Genomic DNA, 23,846 nt, shown 5'->3' with positions numbered 1-23,846 from the left:
GCTTGAATTGGATTCTGGAAGGGAAGGGGAGCCAGTGAGGGGCTTGTAGCAGAGGGGAGGTGGACGTAGTGCGTTTGGTGAGGATTCCTAATTCTATGTCTGACTGTTTTACTTTTTACCCAGTTTTGTTCTATTACTGTTGTTCTAATTGTAAAGCACAATGGAATATGCTGCGCTATATAAGAAACTGTTAATAAATAAATAGTAAATAAGATGAGCCGGGCAGCAGCACTGAGGATAGATTGGAGTGGAGAGAGGCATTTGTCAGGGAGGCCAGACAGGCGGAGATTGCAGTAATCCAGTCTGGAGATGACCAGTGAGTGGATGAGGGTCTTAGTGGCATCCTGGGTGAGAAAGAGTCTGATCCTGGAGACTGTAATAGGGTGTGGTTTCCAATCCAGGGTGTGACACTTGTAAAATGTGCATCTACAGTATAATAAAGAGGGTGTGATGTGTAAGGTGCAGGGACCAGTGAGGAAGTCGGCCACTGAAAAGACAGCGACAGTTATCAATTAACTTAATAATGGTGTCACAGAATGGGAGGAGGGGTGCCCCCTTCAGAGCAGGAGCCCGGCGGCAGATGACTCTGTTACCTCCCAGAGTTCTGCATCTGCCTAGAGATGTTTCAGAGATGGAAATGACAGGTTTGATAATCCCTTCTCATATGGCCTGATTCTGAGCCCGTCCCTGTCCCCAGGTCCTCAGCAGGTACAGGCCAGGTTTCCTTACCTATACTGTGGTTTCTCCACAACTTGGAGCCTCTGAAGACATTGTTTCTCCCTGGGCAGATGGTGACTTCAGTCAGTATTCACTATTCATGTAGGAGTTCACATGGGCTGGAACATACCTGTCTGTGTAGGAATACAACCAATGTCATTGTCATATAGCAGAGGTTCTCCTAGCTAATACAGAGAAACAGAAAGGTTAGGGTACAGGGAAATATGGGAACTTTCCTGATCAAACAATTTATATTATTAAACTGTGTATCAGTAATATGGTTTCTTCAGAACTGGTGCTTTAATGAAGACTACTGTGTTCAAGCCTTTCCCTATTATTCCTGCCAGTCATGGTTAATCTCCAGCCATTTCCTGACAGTTCTCTTCAGCCTCATCCCCCAGTCTCTTCAGCCTCATCCTTGGGTCTCTCCAGCTTCATTCCCCTGTGTCTAGGCAGCTCCAGCCTCACAACCCTGGGATCTCTCTTCCCTCTTCTGTCTTCCAGCTTTAAATTCATTGTGCCTGTCCAGCTCCCCAATGTCTCTCCAGCCCCCCAGTATCTCTCCAACTTCCTTGTATCTCTTCAGCCCCCCAGTGTCTCTCCAACTTCCTTGTATCTCTCCAGCCCCCAGTATCTCTCCAACTTCCTTGTATCTCTCCAGCTCCCCAGTATCTCTCCAACTTCCTTGTACCTCTCCAGCCCCCCAGTATCTCTCCAACTTCCTTGTATCTCTCCAGCCCCCAGTATCTCTCCAACTTCCTTGTATCTCTCCAACTTCCTTGTATCTCTCCAGCCCCCCAATATCTCTCCAACTTCCTTGTATCTCTCCAGCCCCCAGTATCTCTCCAACTTCCTTGTATCTCTCCAGCCCCCCAGTGTCTCTCCAACTTCCTTGTATCTCTCCAGCCCCCCAGTATTTCTCCAACTTCCTTGTATCTCTCCAGCCCCTCAGTATCTCTCCAACTTCCTTGTATTTCTCCAGCCCCCCAGTATCTCTCCAACTTCCTTGTATCTCTCCAGCCCCCCAGTATCTCTCCAACTTCCTTGCATCTCTCCAGCCCCCCAGTATCTCTCCAACTTCCTTGTATCTCTCCAGCCCCCCAGTATCTCTCCAACTTCCTTGTATCTCTCCAGCCCCCCAGTATCTCTCCAACTTCCTTGTATCTCTCCAGCCCCCCAGTATCTCTCCAACTTCCTTGTATCTCTCCAGCCCCCCAGTATCTCTCCAACTTCCTTGTATCTCTCCAGCCCCCAATATCTCTCCAACTTCCCTGCATCTCTCCAGCCCCAAGTGCCTATCCAGCCCCCTAGTATCTCTCCAACTTCCTTGTATATCCCCAGCCCCCAATATCTCTCCAACTTCCTTGTATCTCTCCAGCCCCCCAGCATCTCTCCAACTTCCTTGTATCTCTCCAGCCCCCCAATATCTCTCCAACTTCCTTGTATCTCTCCAGCCCCCAGTATCTCTCCAACTTCCTTGTATCTCTCCAGCCCCCCAGTATCTCTCCAACTTCCTTGTATCTCTCCAGCCCCCAATATCTCTCCAACTTCCTTGCATCTCTCCAGCCCCAAGTGCCTACCCAGCCCCCTAGTATATCTCCAACTTCCTTGTATATCTCCAGCCCCCAATATCTCTCCAACTTCCTTGTATCTCTCCAGCCCCCAATATCTCTCCAACTTCCTTGTATCTCTCCAGCCCCCCAGTATCTCTCCAACTTCCTTTTATCTCTCCAGCCCCCCAATATCTCTCCAACTTCCTTGTATCTCTCCAGCCCCCAATATCTCTCCAACTTCCTTGTATCTCTCCAGCCCCCCAGTATCTCTCCAACTTCCTTGTATCTCTCCAGCCCCCCAGTATCTCTCCAACTTCCTTGTATCTCTCCAGCCTCCCAGTATCTCTCCAACTTCCTTGTATCTCTCCAGCCCCCCAGTATTGTATCTCTCCAGCCCTCCAGTATCTCTCCAACTTCCTTGTATCTCTCCAGCCCCCCAGTATCTCTCCAACTTCCTTGTATCTCTCCAGCCCCCCAGTATCTCTCCAACTTCCTTGTATCTCTCCAGCCCCCCAGTATCTCTCCAACTTCCTTGTATCTCTCCAGCCCCCCAGTATCTCTCCAGCTCCCCAGTGTCTCTCCAGCCCCCAGTGCCTATCCAGCTCCCCACTGTCTCTCCAGTTCCAGCCCCTTTCTGTCTCTTAAGTTACAGGCCTCTTCCGACACTCCAGTGCCCCAGGGTCTCCCCAACTCCAGCCTTCTTTTGACTCTCAGGCACCCCCAGTTTCTCTTCAGCTCACAGTGTCTCTCCAGCCCCCTATAGCCCACTGTCTCTTACCTTATTCTGTGTCTTCTTGCTGCTCCTCTTCATGTTTGCACCGTGGCTTCTCAGCCTAGATAGTGATGCGGTGTAGCGTCATGACATCACTCGCGCTGCACCGCAATACACAACTAAAGTCTTCCATTTCTGGCACCGGCCGCCTAACACGCCCATTACCGGGCCTGTGAATCCGCCTGGCACAGGGGCAGCCAGGGGTTTGGCAAGCTACTGAGGGGGTCCCGGCCCAGAAGGAACATGTGGGCCTATCTGCCCCTTGTTATACATGCTGTGTCACACAGTGTGTAAGCTCTCACAAGCAAGGCCCTCCCTCCTCTTATACTCCCATTAGCAGTACCCATGCGACCTGTGCTCCTCGTCTTTTTCCTTCAAGTTTGTGTACAGGCCAAGAGTGCCGAGCTGCCTCCACGCCGTGCGACTTACCACCGCTTGTGCTATGGGTTACTGCGAGTTGTCTTACACTCACCCCACGTCCTCGTCCTACCTTCTCAGCTCTTTTACTGCTGTGCATTGTTCCCAGATGTCACCTAACGCTGTATTGTACTTATCATACGTCAGTTACACTGCTACTGTGTGATCTCCTTGAAAATCCAATGGTGTATCTGTAATGGTTGCAGGGTGTTCTTTGCACATGGCCCTCTGGGTCCAGAAGGGCCCAGTCCGCACAACCTGCACCCATATATTATATTCACCTCTCCAGAGTTGGTGATGCTGCGCCAATCACCTGGAATATGACGCGGTTGTTCTCCCAGCGAATGTGCGCCACATTCCCGGAGACAAACGCATTCGCAGCTGGTTCTGATACAGTGCTGCACCGGCCGCTAGAGAGAAGGGCGTCCACGTGGAGACCGCACATGGGGCTCCCTAATCGCTTAATACGTCCCCGTGTATGGAGCTCTAGAACTTTTCTGGTGCTTTAAAAATAAAAGATTATAGTAATAAGAGACCCGTACTTCTCCACCATGACAGCTGCAGCGTAGAATGATCCTAATTGTACGTTTGCAGCCTTGGTAAGGAGTAGGGGGGGTATCCAGATGCCCCTCAGAATAAATTGCTAGAAAAAAGATCCCCTGGTGCTGACCTGTTGAGAAAGAAGACGCTATGGGGGTCATTCCGAGTTGATCGCTAGCTGCCGTTGTGCGCAGCGCAGCGTTCAGACAAAAAAAAATCGGCATTTCTGCCCATGCGTATGGTGCGAAATGCGCACGCGCGTCGTGCTTTCACAAAAGCCGAAGTAGTTTCACACAAGGCCTAGCGACGCTTTTCAGTCGCACTGCTGGCCGCAGAGTGATTGACAGGAAGTGGGTGTTTCTGGGTGTCAACTGACCGTTTTCAGGGAGTGTGCGGAAAAACGCAGGCGTGCCAGATAAAAACGCAGGCGTGTCGGGGGAAACGGAGGCGTGGTTGGCCGAACGCAGGGCGTGTTTGTGACGTAAAAACAAGAACTAAACAGTCTGAAGTGATTGCTAGCTAGGAGTAAGTCTCGAGCTATTCTGAAACTACACAATCTTTTTTTGTAGCCGCTCTGCGATCCTTTCGTTCGCAATTCTGCTAAGCTAAGATACACTCCCAGAGGGCGGCGGCCTAGCGTTTGCACTGCTGCTAAAAGCAGCTAGCGAGCGAACAACTCGGAATGAGGGCCTATATACTGTGTTCCTTCTCTCCTGGTATATTTGTGCCAGTGGATAATAGAGGGTTGCATTGCGCGTACATAGGCTGGACGCCTGTGCCTGATCGCTCAGCCAGTTGGACGGGAGTCTGGATTACAGAGCTGTTTTGCTTTGGTAATTAGGAGGGATATTTGCCTGTTGACAAGATCGGTGATTACTCCACTGCGAGGGGATTTAGAGACGTGACTTTCGGGTATTTGGCAGCTGGGCCTAACTAGATCTCCGAGTAAGTGGTGAATTGTGATTTTCGCTCTGCGTGGCTTGTTTGCATCAGGATTTAGTCAGAGCGACTCCACGGCACCCGTGACTCGAATACTCTGATCACGCCGGGCAGATTGGGACTGAACTGTGATTACAGTACGTTTATTAAATACAAGTTTTAGAGGCAACTTTGCGCTGAAGTTAAAATACAAGTAGAAAATAAAAAAACTGAATCCATATTATTTTTTCCATTGCATGAGACAAATCACTTCCTTGGCAGCTAAAGCTAATATCGCCGCCACACGCTATCATGGTGGTTCCTGTGGATCCTCTAAGCAAATTACGGTATCACTGCGCACAAATTTCCGCACAACAAAAAAAAAAGCAATGACGTGACAGCAAAAGCTGTGTGCAGATCCGTTACGCAGAGCGATGTAGAATTGTCACAGCACACATTGCTCCATAAATAATAAGATATCATTGTGGCGCTCACATCGCAACACTTTATATTTACCAACGACCTTGGAGGAAGGCTGGTTCAGATGTCACTTCTTTGTCGCTGCAAATTCCTTCTCCCGAGAGCGCGTTTTCTGTAAGGTAATGAGATGTCTGACACTAATTCTCATTTGCTTAAAATATCCAAGGTCAGCTGAGTAAGTGAGTGCAGGAGTGACTCGGAGCGTTACACACTTCCATCCGGGCTCAAAGGAAAAACTAATTGTAGCACTTAAAAAATCTGAGGGCAGTATAATTCAGAAGGAATTTGTAATGATGCTAAACCGCAAAGATCCAAGTGTTTCCCAAATTGTGTCATACGTGTGAGGGGCATAACTGCGGCATAACTACACCGCTATTGTACTCAGCCTAGGCGGGAACGCCCCTTCCCTTCCCCATCCTCAGGGAGCCGTGTCATACGTGTGAGGTGCATAACTGCGGCATCACTACACCGCTATTGTACTCAGCCTAGGCGGGAACGCTCCTTCCCTTCCCCATCCTCAGGGAGCCGTGTCATACGTGTGAGGAGCATAACTGCGGCATGAATACACCGCTATTGTACTCAACCTAGGCGGGAATGTCCCTTCCCTTCCCCATCCTCAGGGAGCCGTGTCAGACGTGTGAGGTGCATAACTGCGGCATAACTACACCGCTATTGTACTCAACCTAGGCGGGAATGTCCCTTCCCTTCCCCATCCTGAGGGAGCCGTGTCATACGTGTGAGGGGCATAACTGCAGCATAACTACACCGCTACTGTACTCAGCCTAGGCAGGAACGCCCCTTCCCTTCCCCATCCTCAGGGAGCCGTGTCATACGTGTGAGGTACATAATTGCGGCATCACTATACCGCTATTGTACTCAGCCTAGGCGGGAACGCCCCTTCCCTTCCCCATCCTCAGGGAGCAGTGTCATACGTGTGAGGTGCATAACTGCGGCATAACTACACCGCTACTGTACTCAGCCTAGGTGGGAATGCCCCTTCCCTTCCCCATCCTGAGGGAGTCGTGTCAAACGTGTGAGGTGCATAACTGCGGCATAACTACACCGCTACTGTACTCAGCCTAGGCGGGAACGCCCCTTCCCTTCCCCATCCTGAGGGAGTCGTGTCAAACGTGTGAGGTGCATAACTGCGGCATAACTACACCGCTATTGTACTCAACCTAGGCGGGAATGCCCCTTCCCTTCCCCATCCTCAGGGAGCCGTGTCAGACGTGTGAGGTGCATAACTGCGGCATCACTACACCGCTACTGTACTCAGCCTAGGTGGGAATGCCCCTTCCCTTCCCCATCCTGAGGGAGCCGTGTCATACGTGTGAGGGGCATAACTGCGGCATCACTACACCGCTACTGTACTCAGCCTAGGCGGGAACGCCCCTTCCCATCCCCATCCTGAGGGAGCCGTGTCATACGTGTGAGGGGCATAACTGCGGCATCACTACACCGCTACTGTACTCAGCCTAGGCGGGAACGCCCCTTCCCTTCCCCATCCTGAGGGAGCCGTGTCAGACGTGTGAGGTGCATAACTGCGGCATCACTACACCGCTACTGTACTCAGCCTAAGCAGGAACGCCCCTTCCCTTCCCCATCCTGAGGGAGCCGTGTCATACGTGTGAGGTGCATAACTGCGGCATGAATACCCCGCTACTGTACTCAGCCTAGGCGGGAATGCCCCTTCCCTTCCCCATCCTGAGGGAGCCGTGTCAGGCGTGTTCAGTTCTGCAATCACGTACATACATTTTGTTCCTTCCTGAGCCTGCGCAGAACTCAATCAAGCAAACTGCCGCGCTCCACATTTCATATCAGCCGCAAGTGTAATTTTATTTTATTTCGATTTTTTATATATATTATCACGTTCAAGATATCATATATGTTTTCATCATCATAACATATGTTTTAGGCGGTCGCTGGGCTGGAGGGGGCTGAATTGCGGCGTTAAGCCGCCGTTCAGTAGGCGCGGTCCGTCCAACGCAGGCGTGGTCGGACCGTTGGGGGGGGGCGTGGCGCGGCGGCTGCGTGATGTTTTACGCAGCCGCTGCGGCCAGCGACAGACAACTCCCGGCCAGCCGTAGGAGCTGCGCTGGCCGGGAGTTACTCCGCAGATACAAAGGCATCGCCTCTGTGCGATGCTTTTGTATTTGTGCGGGGGCACTGACATGCGGGGCGGACTAGCCCTGTGCTGGGCGTCCCCCCACATGTCTGAGTTTGAGCCACCATTTGGTAGTCGGGGAGATGCCTCTAACATCTCTTTTTAGGGATTTTTCTTACCACGTGACCATGGAGTTAGATAGCAATGAAGTTGCGGTGATGAGCTGTGGACACCAGTCACCCTCCGTGTAGACACAAGGTCAGATACCTAACAACTGTTTAATCATCAGATATGTTTGTTAAAAGATGAGATTAGATCCTGACGGCCCAAAAAAAGATTGGAATTAATATCCTGTCCCTCAGGATAACCAGAAAGTCCCTTCAGACCTTCCAGTTGCTTCTTGACACTTTATTTTTGGATAATAAATGGTCACGTAATCCGCACACGTTTCCATGTACAGGTTTGAGGTAACGTCTAGGAATATTATTGCTCAACCCAAGGATGATAAGCTTCTGTCATATTACAGATAACAGTTATGATTCCGTACACACCGGGTTGGTTCAAATGGATCTTCGCGTTCAGAGATGGCGAGGTACATCACATCCGCAGAAGCAAATTTACATATTTTGCGTCTGTCCTGTTCTGAGTTGGCCAGAACTTGGCCGGATCTGTAAAATAGAGCGTAGTAATTCTGGCTTTCTCAGCTGGCCACAGCTACAGCTGCCTTTTGTGCGGCCCAGAATCTACCTCATCTTTTACATGACGTGACAGATTTTCAAGAATGTGGTGATGTAAAGTACGCCCAGTCTACAGTGCAGGATCAAAGGGGGGGCCCAGGGGGTAAGTACCCCCGGGCCCCACTTTCTAATGGGGCTCCCCAGCCGAAGCTGCAACACAGGGATGTTTCTACTTCTCTTCATGCTTCACCACCAGCAGCAGAAGTGGTAGTGAGTGCAGTTAATTAAATATATATATGAGGTGGGATCATTCAATATTTAAGGGGTATGGGATCACTAAATATTAAAATTCACCCTTGGTACTTAATACATTTCAGAAGATAAAATTCACCAATTCCACAGAAGGTGGCCTGTCTATCGGAATATCTAAAATCCAATTACAAATAGGCTCGCTATAACCGCAAAGCAGGAGATGCTGGGGATTGTAGTGCTCTAAGATCGGCAGAGACAGCGTTGCACGTAACCCCCATGGCTGCACTGGATCAGCAGCAAAGTGTTCCTGGAAAATATTATAAAATGTTGGCAACGCTGCCGCAACTATAGAAGACATCTGCCAGATGATAAAGGTAGATCCGATATAATCCCGACTTCCAAGCCCACAGCCCCTTATCAAGCAATTCATCAATGGTTTCACATGGTAACATAATAGCAATGCGCATATGTCAGACGTTCTAGGTTATCCCTGACACCGCCATCTGTGCATCACATACATGCTTCTTACCCTCATATAGAGAAAACCTCCATATACACAGCTATGGTGTCACGTCACGGATTAGGTCTGGGTATATGTGACATGAAACAATGAGGCAATCAACTTACATCAGCATTATACCCCCCCCCCCCCCCCCCACCACCTGATCCCCCTTATCCTGAGTCCTAGAGGTTCTCTCAGCACTCGGAGGTCTGCATTCTGTGAGACCCTCACGCCTGCCTCTCTGGAACGCGTGTCACGGGGGAAGGAATCTGCACCGTTCCTCCGGACTGGGATAGACTCCTAAATACCAACTTTGTTATTTCAGAGCAGGAATTATCCCGTAAAGCGCGCATCTGACATTCCACGCCGTACATTTCCCTGTGGGATCACCACCGTGGAGGCGCAATATGAACCCTGTAACTGTACAGAGGTCAGTTTTATGCACAGATGTGTCCGCATGCACCGAGCTACAATATGCTATACGGCGCAAGACGGCCAGCACCAGTGAGCCGCGCCGAGCGTTGTGGTGTAACGACTTTTTCTTTAAATTTGCATCTTATTCGCATCGCAGACGCAGCGAAACGCCACTCCATCTGTGCCGGAGACGCCGCGCCGCAACGTTACCAGCACAGGAATTAGTTTTAATTATGTAAACAGTTGAAGATGAAGCACAACGGAACTTGGTGTGAAAAACAGCCGCAGCCCCTGCATGGTAGCACTACGTATGCGGATTCAGACTCGGTCACACACAGATGCACAAGTGTCACTTATTAGAATAATCAGTGCAGTCTCCATAAGTGGTTTTGTTGCATCAGACATATATGAGCGAAACCGCCGCTGTTTGTTATGGTGAGTGCGCGGCCTCTGTGCGATTTTGATTTAAACAATGTAGTCACATACCGTACTGCGCCACAAATCTAGGACTGGCAAAGGCAGTGGATCAACGCCTCTTGGGGGGTCATTCCGAGTTGTTCGCTCGCTAGCAGTTTTTAGCAGCCGTGCAAACGCTATGCCGCCTCCCACTGGGAGTGTATTTTAACTTAGCAGAAGTGCGAACGAAAGGATCGCAGAGCGGCTACAAATAATCTTGTGCAGTTTCAGAGTAGCTTCAGACCTACTGTTCAGTTCCTGTTTTGACGTCACGAACACGCCCTGCGTTCGCCCAGCAATGCCTGCGTTTTTCCTGGCACGCCTGCGTTTTTTCGAACATTCCCTGAAAACGGTCATTTACCACCCAGAAACGCCCAATTCCTGTCAATCACTCTGCGGCCACCAGTGCGACTGAAAAGCTTCGTTAGACCTTGTGTGCAACTACATCGGCCGTTGTGAAAGTACGTCGCGTGTGCGCATTGCGCCGCATGCGCAGAAGTGCAGTTTTTTTGCATCATCGCTGCGCAGCGAACATATTCATCAACTCGCTTGTGTGTTATCCTTTATTGTATAGGCTGCCACAAGGGGCCTGCTGAGCCTCACAAAGTGCATACACCAATACAGTGCAAACTCAGCTGCAGGTGGAAACGTACACTTCAGAACATATGAGGATACGGCCATATTAACATCGCATATACACTCATCATACCACAAGCAGCCCGGCTGCTGCTGACAGAGAAGTGGGATTGTGATGGTACACAGCATGGGTCTTCAACCTGCGGCCCTCCAGCTGCTGTGGAACTACACAAACCAGCATGCCCTGCCTCAGTTTTAGCATAGCTTAATAGCAAAACTATGGCAGGGCATGCTGGGATATGTAGTTCCACAGCAGCTCTAGGGCTGCAGGTTGTATAGAGTAAGTAAGGAAAAGCGCATGAGGGAAGAGGGCCCTGCTCGTGAGAGCTTACAATCTATGGAGGAGGGACAGACAAGGACTAAGAAAAGTCCAATATTCCAGCATTTCAGTTTCCCTGACAAAAACATGAATACACTGAAATGTTGGAACAATGGACTGTTCTTTCTTGGCCGTATATATATCCATTCAGTGCTTCTGAGTAATGGCACAAATCCCAGCTCATGCGGCGGCCTCTGGGGACCGCACAGCGCCCATACAGACACGCGTCACATGTTCCCTGAGGTGCCCATTGGCAGTGAGAGGGTTAAAGCTCCTGTTGTCGCCTACAGATGCCCTGGACGCAGACTGGAGGGTGCTCGGTATCACTGAGCCGTGTCAGGCGTGCTCAGCAGAGGAATGGTGGGATATTGAGTCCCCCATACCAGTCATTTGTTATCACCTCAGTACATCGCTGACAGAGTGCTTCAATTCCCCTCATTCCTCTGTATTATCCGAGCGTGCCGGCAACATGGCCACCAACTGTGCCCCCAGCGCCCATCACTGCCTGAACAGCCCTGCTCTGTGCGGATGATTTCATCAGCTGTATGGGGACATCGCTGCCTGGTGACTCTGGACACACAGACGGCTCATTGTTTATTCTGTGGGATTATCTGTTCCGCTCACTGCTAACGCCTCTCTCTTACCTTCCCCTCTCTCTGTACTTTCTAAAAGTCATCTAAACCCCACTATATACAGCAAGATCATAACTGAAGTCACATTTTATATTATCAGAACACAGCACTGATCAGGACAAAAAGCTGAAATTGCAAAGCAAACAAAAGCATCGCTGTGACATCACTGGCCCTGCACTCTAGTTTTAGTTCCTCTGTGATAAGTATTCTGCTTCTTAAGAAGCGTCAGAGTGGAAATGACGGCCTCTCCTCCGTATGGGCAGCTATGGCGGTACTTATGCCCCTTCCTTGGTGACTACTGGGAAATGACAGAAGATCTGGGTTAGAAGCAGGGGTCCCCGGGAGGACGGACTGGGATCACCGGGCCCATTACCCATTTTCGCTTTGTTTTTTCATCCTGTGATTATCCTGGAAGGTTGCACACCCATAGGAATAAATCTCACACATACAACGGCTAATGGGGACCGAACTGGGTGGGAGCTGGAGCCAGTAATATGTTCAGTGCTGTATATATCATATAGATAAACTGGGGAAGGCTCTAAGGCAGCATAACGTTGGGATTATGATCATTATACCTATTTATTTCCCTGTTTAATATTATTTATTTGTGTCACTTGATCTCTTTGCCCCATAAAAGGAGGGGTTGTCGGGTAGTGTGGGGCAGAAATGCTGATTTGGGGCATATATTCGCCCACAGTCTAGCACTATATGAATATACCTCCCTGTTCCTGATCTAGATGCAAGATACAATTCATTCCAAGAGCCCCCACTCCCATCACGCCCTGCAGAGCCAGGCGGTCGTACAATGCAGCCTATTGTCCTGCTACAGCACACCCGTCACTGGGAGGCAACACTTACAATACTGCAGGGAGACCGGCTATAGTCAGATGTCATGTACGCTACAGGTTCCAAGGGGTAAATTTACTAAGGTGGGAGTTCTATTTAAGATGGAATGTTGCCCATAGCAACCAATCAGATTTTACTTCTCATTTATCTAGCACCTTCTAGAACAGGGGTGGGGAACCTTTTTTCTACCGAGGGCCATTTGGATATTTATAAAATCCTTCGGGGGCCATACAAGTCTGCCCCCGCTCGCGCCCCAAAAAAATGGGTGTGGCCAGTTAAAATGGGACGTGATACACATATGCCCCCAATAGTGCAGTGCCAGATCCACAATTGCCCCCACAGTGCCAGGTATACAAATGCCCCCACAGTGCCAGGTATACAAATGCCCCTCACAGTGCCAGGTATACAGATGCCCCCACAGTGCCAGGTATACAAATGCCCCTCACAGTGCCAGGTATACAGATGCCCCCAATAGTGCCAGGTATACAAATGCCCCTCACAGTGCCAGGTATACAGATGCCCCCACAGTGCCAGGTATACAGATGTCCCCACAGTGCCAGGTATACAGATGCCCCCACAGTGCCAGGTATACAAATGCCCCTCACAGTGCCAGGTATACAGATGCCCCCACAGTGCCAGGTATACAGATGTCCCCACAGTGCCAGGTATACAGATGCCCCCAGAGTGCCAGGTATACAGATGCCCCCACAGTGCCAGGTATACAGATGTCCCCACAGTGTCAGGTGTACAGATGTCCCCACAGTGCCAGGTATACAAATGCCCCTCACAGTGCCAGGTATACAGATGTCCCCACAGTGCCAGGTATACAGATGCCCCTCATAGTGCCAGGTATACAGATGTCCCCACAGTACCAGGTATACAAATGCCCCTCACAGTGCCAGGTATAGATACCCCCACAGTTCCAGGTATACAAATGCCCTTCACAGTGCCAGGTATACAGATGCCCCCCACAGTGCCAGGTATACAGATGACCCCCACAGTGCCAGGTATACAGATGCCCCCCCGCCCCTTCCCGCTTACCGCTCCTTTCGGCGGGGAGTATGCATACCTCCCAACATGAACAATAACAGAAGAAGGAAGTTCAGGTAAAGAGAATGTTGTTCCTCCTGGAATGGGTCATGTTGAGAGGTATGGATTGTGTATATTAAATTTAGGCCAAAGGTGTTTATTAGATTTAAACTAATAGTTTAATAATGCCTGGGTACTGTTTACAGCACCATCTAATTGAAAGACAACAATTTTTTTTTAAATGTTCTTGTAGTGGAACAAAGACAACTTAAACACCCTTAAAATACACATAGAAAAATAAAATCTATAATGTATCTTGTCACATGCAAGAAAAGCAGCGGCCTCTGCGGTCTCAAATTTTAGATCTGACAGGTGATTGGTAACTATGGGGTATACATATTACTAATCGCATACTCAATGTGATCTGGTGCATATGTGATTATTCCACCCCGGATACATCACTCTACACCCGCAGGGACAGGTGCCCTGAAACATTGCGCATGTGCATTAGGCTGGCTGGGTGCGATCCTGACAGTGTGCCTTACGATTTACTTGTCACCAAGACACTCCCTTATTACTGGGTCCGCCATCCTGCCAAGAGAGCCTTCCTAAATTGTCCCCAATATTGGGGCCCATTTATCAACGAGTGATAAAACTCGTCATGAATAATAACACTCATTGTGTATGAAAAATAGTGCCAATCAGTTCCCAACCGTCATTTTTCAAACACGTGACAGCTGGGAGCTGATTGGCTGGAGCACCATTTAATATACGCAAGAAGTTTTATCATCCATGGCGAGTTTTATCACTCATTGATAAATGGGCCCCATAATTTCTTATTGCAGTGATATGTGGTGATAAGGGACAAAATTGCGCGGAATAATAACTTGCCTCCTACATGATGCTACACGACGCAATGCAATTATGTGTCAGGACGCAGGCCCATGTATCTGACCACATCTAATGCTCCGTCAGTATCAGAGGAACCGGGCCAGACACACGGGGAGGGGGCAGCCGGCTCTGAGGACCAGCGTGATGGGTTCTCTATATACAGAATGAATCAGCATCTCTCTCCCTGTACACAGACTTACCATACCGTCCTGGACACTCATGAATTACACAGGGTCTGTGGCTGGATGACTACAAGCCTGCATGTCACCTGGTATTAATCAGCCACAGAACCTGTGTAACCCATGAGTGTCCCAGCTTAAAGGGATGGTATGGTAAGCCTATATATACTGGATGTATGCACACTTACCATGCATAGAGCCTGCAGAATCTGGGGTCACTGGGAGGGGGAGCATGCAATCCTGCATCATGTCTGTGGAGACTGGGGGCTGTAGTCCATGTTACCCCGCACAGAGCCTGCAGAATCTGGGGTCACTGGGGGGGGGGAGGGGAGCATGCAATCCTGCATCATGTCTGTGGAGACTGGGGGCTGTAGTCCATGTTACCCTACACAGAGCCTGCAGAATCTGGGGTCACTGGGAGGGGGGGGGCTGTAGTCCATGTTACCCTACACAGAGCCTGCAGAATCTGGGGTCACTGGGAGGGGGGGGGGGGGGGGGGCTGTAGTCCATGTTACCCTACACAGAGCCTGCAGAATCTGGGGTCACTGGGAGGGGAAGCATACAATCCTGCATCATGTCTGTGGAGCCTGGGGGCTGTAGTCCATGTCACCCTGCACAGAGCCTGCAGAATCTGGGGTCACTGGAAGGGGGGGCTGTAGCCCATGTCACCCTGCAGGAAGGGATAATGACATTAGTGGTCATTAGGCTGGGGCTGGTGCAGGGTGGTCCCGGGTGTTGCCCCCTCCTCCCCAGTCCCCCCTCCAGCCATCTCCTTACTGGGAGCGCCCTATACTTAGCCCCTCTCTCTCCCAGGCAGCAGCAGCAGCAGGGGGCGGGCACCTCCCGGCGCACCTCCCGGCGCACTCCCCTCCTGGCCCCGCCTGCCCGCTGTGAGTGACGTGCCGGGGGGCGGGGCTGTCAGTGTGTAGTCCCCGGGCAGCAGCGCAGAGTCACCTGCAGCAGGTGCAGAGCGGGCAGCATGCAGCACGGGCAGAGCAGGACCCTGCGGCTGGTGCACGGGCAGAGGCTGCAGGCTGTGTGTGTGCTGGGCACCAGCCTGACCGTGGACGTCAATGGGTGAGCTGCCCCAATGCCCCCTCACCCCCCATGTCCCCCTCACCCCCTGTACCTGTCTCCTGTGTGTCTGTGTCACCTGTCCCTGTCTTACTGGCTGTGTGTGTCATCTATTGCAGCAGCCTGTCATCTGGGCAGGGCATGCTGGGGGTTGTAGTGCTATAGGGTGCCAGAGTCTTCGCTTCTTGGCAGCTCTGATCTCCAGGTGACAGCTTCATTCCTCATGGGAGGTCGTCCTGATCCCTGTGTGACCCTGTATCAGAGTATCTCACACTCAGGACCCATAACAGTCCATGTTTTCCATATCTCCTGGGGATCATTAGGTATGCCCCTGTGCCCAGCTCGGTGGTCTGGAAAACATGCGCTGTGAGGGGTCCTGAGGACGGAGTCACATATCACTATCGTGTCGTGTTTTTCTTTTTTTACCCCCTGCTAATGATACTGTGTCGCCCCCTGACCCCCGTCGTCTGCCCCCGTCCATGTCCCATATACAGTCGTCCTCTTATGTGTTATGTTAACTCATTTTTGAACCCTCAACTCAAGGTCTTGGCATTAGGTGATGTCTATTGGGCTGGTTTCTGTTCCCTTAGTCCAGAGGTTCTCAAACACAGTCCTCATTGGGATGGCCGGTGTATTATAGAGAATGACGCATTGGGATGGCCGGTGTATTATAGAGAATGACGTATTGGGACGGCCGGTGTGTTATAGAGAATGATGCATTGGGAACACCGGTGTATTATAGAGAATGACGCATTGGGATGACCGGTGTATTATAGAGAATGATGCATTGGGACGGCCGGCGTATTATAGAGAATGACGTATTGGGACGGCCGGTGTATTATAGAGAATGACGTATTGGGACGGCCGGTGTATTATAGAGAATGACGCATTGGGACGGCCGGTGTATTATAGAGAATGATGCATTGGGACAGCCGGTGTATTATAGAGAATGACGTATTGGGATGGTCGGTGTGTTATAGAGAATGACGCATTGGGATGGTTGGTGTATTATAGAGAATGACGCATTGGGACGGCCGGTGTATTATAGAGAATGACGCATTGGGACGGCCGGTGTATTATAGAGAATGATGCATTGGGACAGCCGGTGTATTATAGAGAATGACGCATTGGGATGGCCGGAGTATTGTAGAGAATGACGCATTGGGATGGACAGTGTATTGTACAGAATGACGCACTGGGATGGCCGGTGTATTATAGAGAATGACGCATTGGGATGGTCGGTGTATTATAGAGAATGACGCATTGGGATGGCCGGTGTATTATAGAGAATGACGTATTGGGACGGCGGGTGTATTATAGAGAATGATGCATTGGGATGGCCGGTGTATTATAGAGAATGACGCATTGGGATGGCCGGTGTGTTATAGAGAATGACGCATTGGGATGGCCGGTGTATTATAGAGAATGACGCATTGGGATGGCCGGTGTATTATAGAGAATAACGCATTGGGATGGCCGGTGTATTATAGAGAATGACGCATTGGGATGGCCGGTGTATTATAGAGAATAACGCATTGGGACGGCCGGTGTATTATAGAGAATAACGCATTGGGATGGCCGGTGTATTATAGAGAATGACGCATTGGGATGGCCGGTGTATTATAGAGAATAACGCACCTCCTATTGACATCTGTAGCAGATATATAAGCTGGAGGCTGGGGTCCAGGATAATATGATCACACAGCTGCTCCGTGACTTCTAATATCCATATTATTTATTTACAGTAGGGAGTTCATTATCATATATATAAAATATTACCAGAGATCTGCAGAGCATTGCCCTGTCCCATCTGTAGATTTGTGTTGCAGAGTATCGCATATCCGCCCCCCAGGAACAGACACTTAGGAACTGCGCACATGTGCGCTATATTCGCCATATAACACGTCGGTAATACCCAGTAAATGCTGCAACGATGCAGTACGTCAGCGTGATGTAATGGCCGGTGAGTGCGCACTTTCTGAGAGCGTCATGTAACTGTACACCAGAGATTTATTTTTATCCCTCCCCCGGTCAGTGTATTTAGTGTCGCTGGTGACTGTAATGTATCTGCCCGTAGTACACACTAGTCCGCGCTCTGTGAGACGTGACGCGGCAGACTTTCAGCCACTGGTAAAGTTTACGGTCAGTGACCCTGAAATAACTATGATTGGGTGCGGCAGCTGCGGGGGATACGTGACCATGAGCGTCTTGGCGAATAGTCACTGGCGCTACACATGTGTCCCGGTACGGCAGCTTGGTGTTGTGACCGTAACCGCACAGTTGTGTATCACATACCCTGAGGCCATGAATGTGTTTCCAGTTTGTTGTGTTCTACAAATGTATCAGACCTGAGTAAGAGTTAGGAGCAAATACACGTAGAGGGGTCAAATAAAATCCTACCCGTGCGCATTCATTGTATATACCGCTGCTTACTGTATGCGTGTAACGGTTTTAGATTTGTACCACAATTTAGAATTAAGATTGTGCGTCCCCTGACCTCCATTCCAAGTATATATTTGGCGTTGCGGTTTTGTCAAGGTGTAAAACTGGATGTTATCGCTGAAATTATTATTTTTTATTAATTTTATTAGAATTCTCAGTTAAAAGGAAAATGGGGGATACAGAAGGAAGAAAAGGGGAATTGGGGTAAATATTATTGCGTACAATTCAATGAATGCTGAAATGACCCTTAACGCCGTTGTGAGCAAAAGTAGCGTAGTGGTCAGCGCTGCCACATGTTCTGGTTATCAGCGTCCGAAGATGGCGGTCACAGACCTTCTGCTGTGTGATATCGTGGGCTCCGGCGGCCAGTGCAGAGAGTGGTGGACAGGAGTGTGATCTGACTCTTGGGTTCTATGTGCTGAGCCTTGGAGAGAGATAAGGTGGAGAGAGCTAAACTAACAACAAGCTCCTAACTGTCATTTTTCAAACACATCTTGTAACATGGCAGTTAGAAGCTGATTGGCTGCTACTTTATCTCTCTCCAAGTCTTAGTACATTGGGCCTAATTCAGAGTTGATCGCAGCAGAAAATTTGTTAGCTAATGGGCAAAAGCATTTGCAGTGCAGGTGGGGCAGATGTAACATGTGCAGAGAGAGTTAGATTTGGGTGAGGTGTGTTCAAACTGAAATCTAAATTGCAGTGTAAAAATAAAGCAGCCAGTATTTACCCTGCACAGAAACAAAATAACCGACCCAAATCTAACTCTCTCTGCACATGTTATATCTGCCTCCCCTGCAGTGCACGTGGTTTTGCCCAACTGCTAACAAATTTGCTGCTGCGATCAGGTCTGAATTACCCCACATAGACCCCTGGATCTGTTGGGGACATGTTACAGGTCCTTATACCCAGTATATAACAGCGCACCAGTAAATTGCAGGTATATATGGATTGGGAGTGAGGAATGTTGTGCAGAAGATAGGGGATCTGTAAGGGTTAAACGGAGACAGTGACGCAATGTTACCAGCAGTTTCCTGTGACAGTTACTGTGTTGTGTAACCCTAGACCGCCCTATGACCGCAGACCCTGCCCGACAGCTGCTCTGTAGAACCAGATGTGTGTGTATACTGTACAGTATATAAGTATATAGAGTAAGCAGTGCGCTCCAGGCGTTGCAGTAACGTTAGTCTTTGCAGACACCTTGCAGACGCCAGCACATAAATTACCCATGCTGCACTGGGCTCAGGTGTGTTACCTGTGCCAGTGTCAGGTGACTCTAGTCAGAGGTTTATAGTCCCATATAAAGCCGGATTCTGAAAATAGTTACATATAAACAAGCGAGGGGCGTGCTGCGTTACCTTGTAACATTTTATTCTCTTTGTTACCAGAACTGTTAGTGGCAGAGGGTAGGCTGGGGCGCAGCGCGGCCCTTTCTGGACAGTTTAACCCCTTCGCTCCTGTAACAAGAGGCGTGGCACAACGTTTCATCCTCAGCTGAAAATGCATCATCAGAATACCCAAGTGTCCGTATGTTACACAGAGGTTCCCAGGGCACGCTACAGCTGGGTACACACTGGGGCGAGGTCGGGCCGATATGCCGTTGCGCAACAACGAATCGCCTACATTGCTCAGCGTGCACGGCTGATTGCGCGCTCCTGTGGTCGCCAGTGTTTCAGGCGCCAGGTTAGATTTGCTGCATATCGTTCTGTCCTTCATAAAACTCGTCCCAGCGTGTACGGGGGATCTGGGCTCAAGGGCATTCATTCTGATGTCTGATAGAATGCCTGTCGCTCCAGTGTGTACGGTCCAGGTTTTAGGTATATCCGTGGCTCAGCACAGATGGTTAAATCAAACTGACTGAGGTGCTAATTATGTCACCTGTGGCCAAGCATGGACCGTTGGGGTGCATTGAGGAGAGTGTTGGGACCCTCTGTGTTACATGCGTGAGATAGACGTGTAGGTGATCCGCACTGCGTCACGCGGGAACATAGACAGCCATTGTGCCTTGGATCCTATGGGAGACACGCTCTATATAAATAACATCACACTGAATGTGTCCGTCTGGTAAAGGAGACCAGTAATTCTAATAATTCACCCATGGAAATCACACACGGGTTATGTGCGGCTGCAGTTTACTGAAGGCTGCATTCACCTACATCAGTGTTTCCCAGCTCTAGTCCTCAGGGAACGGTAACAGTGCATGTTTTCCATATCTCCTGGTGGAGCACAAGTGTATTCATGACTGGCTGACGCATTTGAAAAGATCCACAGGTGGCACTAATGACTTCACTTGTGATGCTGATGTGGGACGCAGTCACCCAGTGATGAGACACGGAAAACATGGACTGTTAGAGGCCCTGAGGACTGGAGTTCGGAAACACTGACCTAAATAATGGAGGATAACGCAGTCCCCGTTTTTTTTTTCTTTCTGTAGCCAGTGGCTCATCAATCTGATGGATAACTTGTACATGGTCATGACGGCATATATCTTGGAGCAATTCTGCTGTAGCCCAGACAACCAATCAGTAGTTTACAATCCTGCGCAGACCTCGCCGACAGGTCGTGTTTTCTAGATATTGCGCTTTTAGTTATATCACAGTGTTTGTTGTCCCACGCACTGATGTAGGCCTATAGTTGTGTTATGTAATCTCTGTGCGGCGCTGCAGACACCTTGTGGCGCCATATAAATAAATTATAATAGTACTAATATTGTCCTCCATAGTACACAGGAGGCATAACCATTAGTCCAGCCTCTGATATTTGCCTGTGCCCCTGTGAGGAAACCCTGAAAACTTGCACTGCTTCTGTGGTTTGATATCTCGCATGCTGAGTCTTTTCCCAGACATATGTAACCAGGGTTGGACTGGCCCACAGGGGAACAGGGGAAACCACCGGCCCCACTGCCTGGGGGCCCAACTCCTCTAGGGAATCAGGTTCCAGACTGGGCACTTGAATTATAGATTACACTGTACATATATTACCTTGTATTGCACAGGACTATGGTGTATTCTCTACAGTGAATTTTGTTATTAATCTGCTACATTATCATGCACTAGCAGTCCATGCACTCTTTAATGGTTAGCCAAGACTCTGAAGTTTGGCCACATGTAACTAGCGGTTCTACCCATTCTTCGCACGGCAGTGTCTGGTTGTCACGGTTGTAGATACTGTAAAAATTAGTGATAATAATTTGGTAGATCTATAGAGATGTAAATTTCAGACGTGTTAATGTAAGTAAATATTAATCCCTGGTTCTTGGCGTTCCCCGAGGAGCCCCCCGTAGCAGACACGGTAAAAAGTGACAGGATCATTATTGTAGTTTATAACACTCTACACACTGGAGGTGTAATCCAAGGGGGTAATTCAGACCTGATCCTAGCAGCAAACTTGTTAGCAGTTGGGCAAAACCAGGGCTGTTTCTAGCCAATATGGCTCCCAGTGCGAGATTTAAAAATGTGCCCCCCCCCCCCCCCCCCATAGCTAAAAAAATAAATAAATTTTGTGCTGTGAAGATGTGCGCTCCCAGCGTGACCTCGCCTGAAACAACTACCTTACAGCCCAGTTCTTGACCTTGCACCAACACATTATGGCAGGCAAGAGTCCTCATTGTACACATTACGGCAGGCAAGAGTCCCCATTGTACACATTACAGCAGGCAAGAGTCCCCATTTTACACATTACGGCAGGCAAGTGTCCCTATTTTACACATTACGGCAGGCAAGAGTCCCTATTTTACACATTACGGCAGGCAAGTGTCCCTATTTTACACATTACGGCAGGCAAGAGTCCCCATTGTACACATTACGGCAGGCAAGAGTCCCCATTTTACACATTACGGCAGGCAAGTGTCCCTATTTTACACATTACGGCAGGCAAGAGTCCCTATTTTACACATTACGGCAGGCAAGAGTCCCCATTTTACACATTACGGCAGGCAAGAGTCCCCATTGTACACATTACAGCAGGCAAGAGTCCCCATTTTACACATTACGGCAGGCAAGTGTCCCTATTTTACACATTACGGCAGGCAAGAGTCCCTATTTTACACATTACGGCAGGCAAGAGTCCCTATTTTACACATTACGGCAGGCAAGAGTCCCTATTTTACACATTACGGCAGGCAAGTGTCCCTATTTTACACATTACGGCAGGCAAGTGTCCCTATTTTACACATTACGGCAGGCAAGAGTCCCCATTTTACACATTACGGCAGGCAAGAGTCCCCATTTTACACAGTACGGCAGGCAAGTGTCCCCATTTTACACATGACGGCAGGCAAGAGTCCCCATTGTACACATTACAGCAGGCAAGAGTCCCCATTGTACACATTACAGCAGGCAAGAGTCCCTATTTTACACAGTACGGCAGGCAAGTGTCCCCATTTTACACATGACGGCAGGCAAGAGTCCCCATTGTACACATTACAGCAGGCAAGAGTCCCTATTTTACACAGTACGGCAGGCAAGAGTCCCCATTTTACACAGTACGGCAGGCAAGAGTCCCCTTCTACAAAGAGAGGGAGGAAGAGAGAGAGAGACAGAGTGTTATACTTAACGTTTGCCGCGGCATCCACCGGCTAGCTGTCCTCTTCATTCCGTTTCCCGCCCTGCATTGCACCTCTTCGGCCTGCGCCGCCCCGCATCTCCCTCCTCCTGGCATACTTTCCCGCCCGTGTACTTGTTCCCCCTCCTCCCCGTCATTACTACTCCACACGGGGGTGGAGTTTCGTGCAATGATGCATTTGCGTCGTGACGTCAAAAACACTTTTTTCACGTTGTCATTATGGGGTATTGTGCGTAGAATTTTAAGGGAAAAATGTATTCCATTTTGGAATAAGGCTGTAACATAACAAAATGAAAAAGTGAAGTGCTGTGAATACTTTCCGGATGCACTGTATGTGTTGTGTGAAAGGGGTAATACTCACATAGCCATCCGGCCCTGCTATCGGAATGGTGTCCTGTGTTCTGTTTCATTTGGTTTTGCGTGGCGTAACATCTAGGGAAGTAGCTGATCGTTTATGTTCACAAATGAAAAACCTGAAACCATTATTAACACAAAGGGTCAGATTTATCAATGAGTGATACTCTTGTTATCACTCGTTACGAATGATAAATCCGCTCCTAATTGTCATGTGTTTGATAAATGACAGGAACTGATTGGCTGGATCACTATTTATCAATCATAACAGGTGATAACAAGAATATCACTCGTTGTTAAATCTGTTACAAATCTCTCATTGTACTTTTTTTTGTGACTATGGGGCGTACAGTATGTATTAAAAGTGCAGAAGTGCTGCGTTTTTTTCAGGTACACGCTGCTATACCACTACCTCTGTCCTATGATGTTCTGGGGCACAGGTATACGCTGCTATACCACTACCTCTGTCCTATAATGTTCTGGGGCACAGGTAAATGCTGCTATACCACTACCTCTTCCTATTATGTTCTGGGGCACAGGTATACGCCGCTATACCACTACCTCTGTCCTATAATGTTCTGGAGCACAGGTATACGCTGCTATACCACTACCTCTGTCCTATGATGTTCTGGGGCACAGGCATACGCTGCTATACCACTACCTCTGTCCTATGATGTTCTGGGGCACAGGTATATGCTGCTATACCACTACCTCTGTCCTATAATGTTCTGGGGCACAGGAATATGCTGCTATACCACTACCTCTGTCCTATAATGTTCTGGGGCACAGATATATGCTGCTATACCACTGCTTCTGTCCTATAATGTTCTGGGGCACAGGTATATGCTGCTATACCACTACCTCTGTCCTATGATGTTCTGGGGCACAGGTATACGCTGCTATACCACTACCTCTGTCCTATAATGTTCTGGGGCACAGGTAAATGCTGCTATACCACTACCTCTTCCTATTATGTTCTGGGGCACAGGTATACGCCGCTATACCACTACCTCTGTCCTATAATGTTCTGGAGCACAGGTATACGCTGCTATACCACTACCTCTGTCCTATGATGTTCTGGG

At 49.2% G+C, this 23,846-nt stretch overlaps 2 protein-coding genes across 2 annotated transcripts in view; one reads left to right on the top strand and one right to left on the bottom strand.

Annotated features, from left to right (window-relative positions):
- LOC134965758 (protein-arginine deiminase type-1-like) overlaps positions 1 to 14,619 on the bottom strand; it is a 204,748-nt gene extending 190,129 nt beyond the window's left edge. The window contains exons 1-2 of the mRNA XM_063942107.1: positions 14,523 to 14,619; positions 730 to 851 (exon numbers count right to left, since the gene is read on the bottom strand). The gene's annotated coding sequence lies outside the window, so the exon portion shown is untranslated. The remainder of the gene's footprint in view (positions 1 to 729; positions 852 to 14,522) is intronic.
- A 630-nt stretch (positions 14,620 to 15,249) lies between these two features.
- Positions 15,250 to 23,846, top strand: part of LOC134965757 (protein-arginine deiminase type-2-like) — a 78,155-nt gene continuing 69,558 nt past the window's right edge. The window contains exon 1 of the mRNA XM_063942105.1: positions 15,250 to 15,411. Coding sequence (XP_063798175.1) covers positions 15,314 to 15,411 — 98 coding nt within the window. The 5' untranslated portion in view covers positions 15,250 to 15,313. The remainder of the gene's footprint in view (positions 15,412 to 23,846) is intronic.

The sequence above is a fragment of the Pseudophryne corroboree genome, chromosome 10 (genome assembly GCF_028390025.1).
Source record: "Pseudophryne corroboree isolate aPseCor3 chromosome 10, aPseCor3.hap2, whole genome shotgun sequence".
NCBI classification, from domain to species: Eukaryota; Metazoa; Chordata; class Amphibia; order Anura; family Myobatrachidae; genus Pseudophryne; species Pseudophryne corroboree.
Note: the sequence above shows the minus strand (reverse complement) of the source record. Positions and strands in the feature narration are given on the sequence as shown.